The 6,944-nt window shown below is 34.7% G+C and overlaps 2 protein-coding genes across 2 annotated transcripts; one reads left to right on the forward strand and one right to left on the reverse strand.

The window, feature by feature from the left end:
- The first annotated feature begins 313 nt into the window (after positions 1 to 313).
- Positions 314 to 1,902, forward strand: Pgk (phosphoglycerate kinase). Its single transcript, XM_075295989.1, has 2 exons — positions 314 to 496; positions 559 to 1,902. Exons 1-2 carry the CDS (start codon positions 435 to 437, stop codon positions 1,742 to 1,744), a joined length of 1,248 nt encoding a protein of 415 aa, XP_075152104.1. The 5' UTR covers positions 314 to 434; the 3' UTR covers positions 1,745 to 1,902.
- On the reverse strand, positions 1,888 to 3,798 carry Cwc25 (CWC25 spliceosome associated protein homolog). The gene is made up of 3 exons (XM_075295988.1): positions 3,658 to 3,798; positions 3,381 to 3,597; positions 1,888 to 3,321 (listed from the first exon to the last, which is right to left on the reverse strand). Exons 1-3 carry the CDS (start codon positions 3,673 to 3,675, stop codon positions 1,940 to 1,942), a joined length of 1,617 nt encoding a protein of 538 aa, XP_075152103.1. The 5' UTR covers positions 3,676 to 3,798; the 3' UTR covers positions 1,888 to 1,939.
- Positions 3,799 to 6,944: the final 3,146 nt, after the last annotated feature.

Here is a 6,944-nt window from a genome sequence, read left to right on the forward strand (position 1 = left end):
TATTGTGCACAATATATGGGATATATTCGACACGAGCACTGTCGTCCGCAATAACAGATTGTCTGTAAAGCGCATAACTACAAATTGATTTTATAATTGATAATCTTCTGCCGCCGAATACACAAATTTATATCGGCTTAGCCGTCAAGCCGGAGGCAAAAAATTGGTGTTAGCCGCTGCCGACAAAAATGGGTCGTCTGCATTCTTTCGTTGGCTCCCTGTAATATCGAACAATATATTGTATTATGGGAACTATTCATTTATAATCTATATGGGAAACACTGTTAGTATTTTCGCATACGTTATCAACATTGGATTAAACTGACCTTCGCTTGACATTCAGCAGTTTGTATTCCAAAGTACTTGGTCAAGTCCTTTTTTCAGTTAAAGGAACGGTTTCTTAAAGTAAAGACTGTGAGAGAAAAAAGTGAACAATGTCACTAAATAAATTAAGCATTGAAAACTTGGATCTTGCTGGCAAGAGGGTACTAATGAGGTAATTGAATTTTGTATATTATGATTTTGTAATCCAAGATTGTTTTCTTTGTAATTATGTAGGGTGGACTTTAATGTTCCTATTAAAGAAGGAAAAATAACTAGCAATCAACGCATAGTTGCAGCGTTAGACAGCGTAAAGTATGCCTTTTCGAAAAATGCAAAAGCGGTTATAATGATGTCCCATTTGGGTCGTCCAGATGGAAATAAAAACCCAAAATACACTATGGCACCAGTAGCGGAAGAGCTGAAAAAACTTCTAGGCAAGGATGTCACATTCTTAAATGATTGCGTTGGCCCTGAAGTTGAAGAGAAATGCAAAAATCCTCCAGAGGGAAGTGTTATCTTATTAGAGAATGTACGTTTCTACGTAGAAGAAGAAGGAAAGGGCGTAGATGCCAATGGAGCTAAGGTAAAAGCAGATCCCGCTAAAGTGAAAACTTTCAGGGAGAGTTTGGCTAAGCTGGGAGATGTTTATGTTAATGATGCATTTGGCACTGCCCATCGCGCCCATAGTTCGATGATGGGCGAAGGTTTTGAGAAGCGTGCAGCAGGTCTACTATTGAACAAAGAATTGAAGTATTTCTCCCAAGCATTAGATAATCCACCACGTCCATTTTTGGCAATTTTGGGTGGAGCCAAGGTAGCTGATAAGATTCAATTGATTGAAAATCTTTTAGATAAGGTCAACGAAATGATCATTGGAGGCGGTATGGCGTTCACATTTTTAAAGGTATTAAACAACATGAAAATCGGTTCCTCACTATTTGACGAAGAAGGATCTAAAATAGTTCAAAATTTGGTGGAGAAAGCCAAGAAAAACAATGTCCAACTGCATTTACCAGTCGATTTTGTATGTGGTGATAAATTTGCCGAAGATGCTGCTGTAAGTGAAGCTACCGTTGAAAGTGGTATTCCGGACGGTCATATGGGCTTAGATGTTGGACCAAAGACAAGAGCTGCTTTTGCTGAACCCATTGCTCGCGCTAAAATCATTGTTTGGAACGGACCTCCAGGTGTCTTCGAATTCCCCAACTTCGCTAATGGAACCAAGGCTGTTATGGATGGTGTAGTCGCAGCGACTAAAAATGGTTGTGTCTCAATCATTGGCGGTGGAGACACAGCATCGTGTTGTGCCAAGTGGAATACAGAGTCCCAAGTTTCCCATGTCTCAACCGGTGGCGGCGCTTCGTTAGAGTTATTGGAAGGTAAAACATTGCCTGGCGTTGCCGCTTTAAGTAATGCCTGAATAAAGGGCTCATAGATAAGCACAAATAAACGTAGACATATGACAGTAACCATTGACATAATCGCATGATCAGTCAGTTAATATTGCTGAAGTCAGCACCGGCATATAACATAAATTGTTGTTCATTAGAAGTTCAAATAAAATATCGTTAGAAAATATTCCAAAATGTCATCAATAATAATTTTGGAGGGGATTTTATTTTTTAGCAAAATTAGCATTCATTGCCGACGACGTTCTTTGTATGTTATTGAGATTGGCGCGTAAACGAGAGCTTACTGAAGTTTGTTGGGCGATAGCTTTCTTCACTTCTTTATTTAGGAAATCTTTATCAAAATCACGTTTCTTGTTTTGTTCCTCTTCCCGAGCATATTCCTCACGGTGTTTACGCACAACGTTAGATCGCTCTTCTTCTCGCCATTCTGCGTTTGACATCATTTCTCGCAGTCTGGCCTGTCTCTCTTCTTCTGTAAGATTACCTTTACGTTGCTTGTTTGTTGGAGAGGAGGCTCCCAAAGCCGGAGATTTTGATTTATGTGGTGATTTGCGAGATTTCAATACCGGTTCAAACTCTCTTCTGTTACGAGAACGGGATCTACTGTTGCGCCTATGTCTACTGTTAGAGTAAGATCGGGAACGCGTCTTGTATGAATTTCTATTACGATTATCTCTATCTCTGGAAGATGGTCTCGTATCTTTTCCTACATATCGTCGAACGGAGCCAGATCTAGATCTCCTAACATTTCTCCTCTCTCTATGAGGACGTGACATTGATCTTGAACGCGATCTATTCGTAGGTTTTCTACGTCTTAAACTGTTTTCTGGAGATTTAGACCTTAGTCTATGGCTCCCATAAGATTTGTACGTGGCATTTCTCTCTGTCTTCTTTTTGCGATGTTCTGCATTATCGGGGGCATCAGTGCTACTTTCACTACTTTCATATCTTGAGTTCTTTTTGGGCTTCTTATGCGACTTTTTGCGAGCAGCTTTATCCAGTTCTTGAGAAATTTTCTCATATTTTGAGTCCAAGAGTTTGTTTAAATTTGTTCCTTTCTGCAAAATGTCTTCTGCATCCAAAATGCCAACTTTAAGCTTTTTTGCCAATTTACTATCCAAGTCTGTGTCACTTTCTTCATTAGATTCAGTATCCGAAGAACTAGAAGAAGTCGATTTACTCCGTTTTTTGTGTTTCTTCTTTGACTTTTTGCTCTTTTTGGATTTCTTTGACTTTTTGGCCACTTTTTTAAGTTTCTCGTCAGTTTTTAGAATACGGTGTAGCTCTTTTAATTTCACTGGATTCTCCAGAATTTTTCTTCTGGATTCCATTTCTCTTTGCTTAATCAACATTAAGGGATCTTCCATGAACTTTCGCTGTAAGTCTACTTGCTCTGTAATCTGAAGATTTTTGTATGCCCTTATTGAAAATGGTACGCACTCATGTTCGACGTGATTTAAGGGCTGTTTAACGCCCACCAGATTATTTTTCTCCTTTTGTTGTTCCTCTGCTTGGAGAATTTCGAACGACTTGTCGACTTTGCGCCCAAGCAAATATTCGTCCCTGTTAATAAGGTCATGACTGTCTAGAATAAAGAAATAAACTTGCAATATGGCAATTTAGGGAATTCATGTGACATCATACTTTTGTACATCCAATCTAGTTTCTTGTCACCCTCCTGGTTTCCGCTCAAAACACCATTCTCCATACCCATTCTTTTCAGATTTTCAACATCTCGTTCCTCCTGAATTTCTCTCCTCAGGTCATTCAATTTTTTCTCTTCAGCGGCTTTTGCCTGTTCTGCCTTCCAAACTTGTTCCTGATTTTTTAATGTGTGTGGATGCCATGACTTTTTTGAATTCTGGAATTATTCAATATTCGAAGGATAAGGAAAACATCACAAAACTACTCCTGATCTTACCAAATCGCCTCCTCCCATGATGAATCTAAAACTCTGGACAAACAAACTCACAAAAAATGGAACAACTGTCCAGGTAGCTTCTTCTTGTTGTTTATATAAAATTGCAAGACTTCACCAGAGAGAATCTAGTCAAGAGACGGAGTTGTGTTATGAAACGTTCAGAGATGGCACTGAGGTGCCGAGATAAATTCAAAATTCTAATGTGATTGGTTTGCTTCATTATTGCCGTCTTTATTTATTAGGGTATGGTCACACTAGCCAAACATTTGGTAAAATTGAGTGTTATGCACCGTCCAGACTATAAGTATATCCGGAAGACAGTGGTCATGTCGAACATATCCCAGATGTTGGCCACACTATAAGTTAAGTCCGACGGCATAATCGATACTGCTGCATGTTTATGTGATCGATAACATTATTTAGACATCGATTATTTAGACATCGCCGACAATTCGTATCGATTGGCCAGACTATAACATTCTTTACAAGCACAGACATTCCGTCCGGAAAATCTTATGGTCTGGCCGGCGCATTAAACATTTTTCCAGGACCACTTTCGTAATAATACCGTTTTTAGAAAAAAAAAATAGACCTATATTTTTTAATTGTTATTTATATTTTTTCATTGTTATTTATATATTTTTATATTTAAGTGTTTCTAGTAGTAATGCTATTGTATTGTAACTGTCTTAGAGTCTGATCGACTATGTTACATTCATGCAGAAATAAATAAAAAAAAATAAAAAAATATTGATATCGTTATTTTATACTCTAAATATGAGCTAAACTGTCCCTGCCAGCATTTCAAAGTTCCATTTCATCCTCATCGCTACCACAGACTCGTATGTGGCACTGCAACAATCGCCAACTGTGATAGTATTTTGCCATCACTAGGGCTGTTTTCTTTTTGCACTGATAACCATTTCAGTTCAAATTTCGATTTTGATTGGCAACACTTGGTCCCCAGCTGTCAAAATGAAATTTTTTGTTTACAAATAAAAAAAGAGGATAGAGACTGCCAATATATAGCAACAAGTAAATTTTGATAATATTAAATATAGATACATAAACAAAAAATTAATAAACCAAAGTTTGTGGTGGTAATTTGCATAATTGTTTTTGCCCTAAATCAACTTGTCGGCAGTGAAATGAATTTGGAAAATGGATGGATTTAAATAGTTCTGTAAACAAGTGGAACAATTCCAAAAGCTATTGAGAGCTTTACAAAATGAAATTCCACCTATATTTGCCTTACCCCCAGAGCCTGAGCCACTACAAACAAAGCCGATTACAAGTGTTGCGGACACGGATAAAATGGAAATTATGTCCAAGAATTGTGCAGAACTAAAGCAGACACTGGCAAACAATTGCAAGTCCAAGAAGAAACAAAAGGAAAAGTCTAAATCTAACTTGCAATTGTCCTGTATTGCAAGGCTGTCAATGAAATACTAGCTTCTCCTTCTCCCAATGACATAATTGTAACAGAAGAGTCTGTTGAACCCAGGGCTGTGGAGTCGAGTCAATTTTGCTCGACTCCGAATCCAGCATTTTTCATCAGCTCGAGTCCGACTCCGGGCAATATAACTAAATCTCATTTTAATTTGTAGTTATATTGTGGGGTATCATAAATGGATCGATATAAAGTATCGTATTTATTTATGTGTAGAAAAATGGTCTTAATTTCACACTTGTTGCCAATTGAACTCTATATTTCAAATTTAGGGCGATGCCTGTCCTATATTTACAAATATATTTAAAAATTTTGATGGCAATTTCGGAACAACGCATTTAAGATTCATCAGTCGATAGATATGTATTATAGGTATAGGAAAATTTGAGTCATTTTTACAAGTTTCGGCTTAGGTAGTGAGTATCAGCTAGCATCAGTAAGAAAAAAAATTGAGAAAATTTGTTATAGAAATAAAATATGTAAAAAGTGAAAAATTGCTATAGAAATACAATTTTGAAAAAAAATTTTAGAAATAAAATTTTGAAAAAAAAAATATCAATAGAAATACAAATTTGAAAAAAAATTGTGTATTGAACAAAATTTTGCAAAATTTTCCATAGAAGTGATATTTTGCAAAAATTTCCTATAGAATAAAATTTGGAAAAATTTTCGATAGAAGTAAAATTTTGCAAAATTATCTAAAGACACAAAATTTTGAATAATTTTTTTTATAGAAAAAGAATTTCGGCATAATTTTCTATACAAATAAAATTTTAAAAACATGTTTGTGTAGTAAATAAAATTTTGCAAAATTTTCTATATAATCAAAATTTTGAATAAATTTTTTATAGAAATAAAATGTTGACAAAATTTTGTATAGAAATAAAATTTTGAATACAAATTTTTTATAGAAATAAAATTTTGACAAAATTACAATAGAAATAAAATTTTGAAAAAGTGTAGTAAATAAAATTTTGCAAAATTTTCTGTAGAAATAAAATTTTGCAAAATATTATATAGAAACAAAATATTGACTAAATTTTCTATAAAAATAAAATTTTTACAAAATTTTCTGCAGAAATAAAATTTTGACTAAATTTTCTATAGAAATAAAATGTTGACTAAATTTTCCATAGGAAAAAAATATTTCTATAGTAATAAAATTTTGACAAAATTTTCTATAATAACAACTTTGAAAAAAGTTTCTGTCAATATTTCAAATAAATTTATATGGGCATTAAAATGGATCGATTCGGCCCATCTGCTAACATTCTAGGAAACATAAAATGATCTCCGTAATTGGAAGTTGATTTTCACTTACAGTCGTGCCGTACATTGCTCGAATGAATAACGCAATGGAAACTAATTTTCGTACAAACGTGTTTATTTACAAAAATATGAAGTGTTTTAAAAAAATTTAGTTTAGCCGGAGTCGAGCAAAATTTTTGATACTCCGGCACAAAGTTTGTATTCCTTAAAATGGATTATTAGAGGAAATTAATCGTGAAAAACGACGAATTTAGCGGCTAAACTCGAACTTAATACTCACCTTAACTCAAAATCCAAACAAATTAGTATTTGTTTATTTACTTTTTACATTTTTCCATGTTCGTTTCTTCTTCTTCTCTGTATGTGACATTCACTTGAGATGTGTTTCTTTCCGAGTATTACTTTAGTTGCCAACTCATATTTTGACAACTAAAAAATCGCATATAATGGTGACTCTGAAGGCGTCAATTTTTGTTTGACCAGCTTTTAATGCACCTATTTTTTTTACATATGAGCTCTGTTTTAACAGAGCTCTGTTAGTAGCAGCAATAACTTAAGTAGTTTTAGA

This window comes from Haematobia irritans, chromosome 2, assembly GCF_050003625.1.
Source record: "Haematobia irritans isolate KBUSLIRL chromosome 2, ASM5000362v1, whole genome shotgun sequence".
In the NCBI taxonomy this organism is placed as follows: Eukaryota; Metazoa; Arthropoda; class Insecta; order Diptera; family Muscidae; genus Haematobia; species Haematobia irritans.

Coding starts and splice junctions, on each gene's coding strand:
- Cwc25 (XM_075295988.1), bottom strand. Junction 3,322..3,380: donor ACTAGATTGGATGTACAAAA/GTATGATGTCAC, acceptor TCTTTATTCTAG/ACAGTCATGACCTTATTAAC.
- Pgk (XM_075295989.1), top strand. CDS start 435: ATGTCACTAAATAAATTAAGCATTGAAAACTTGGATCTTGCTGGCAAG. Junction 497..558: donor GGCAAGAGGGTACTAATGAG/GTAATTGAATTT, acceptor GTAATTATGTAG/GGTGGACTTTAATGTTCCTA.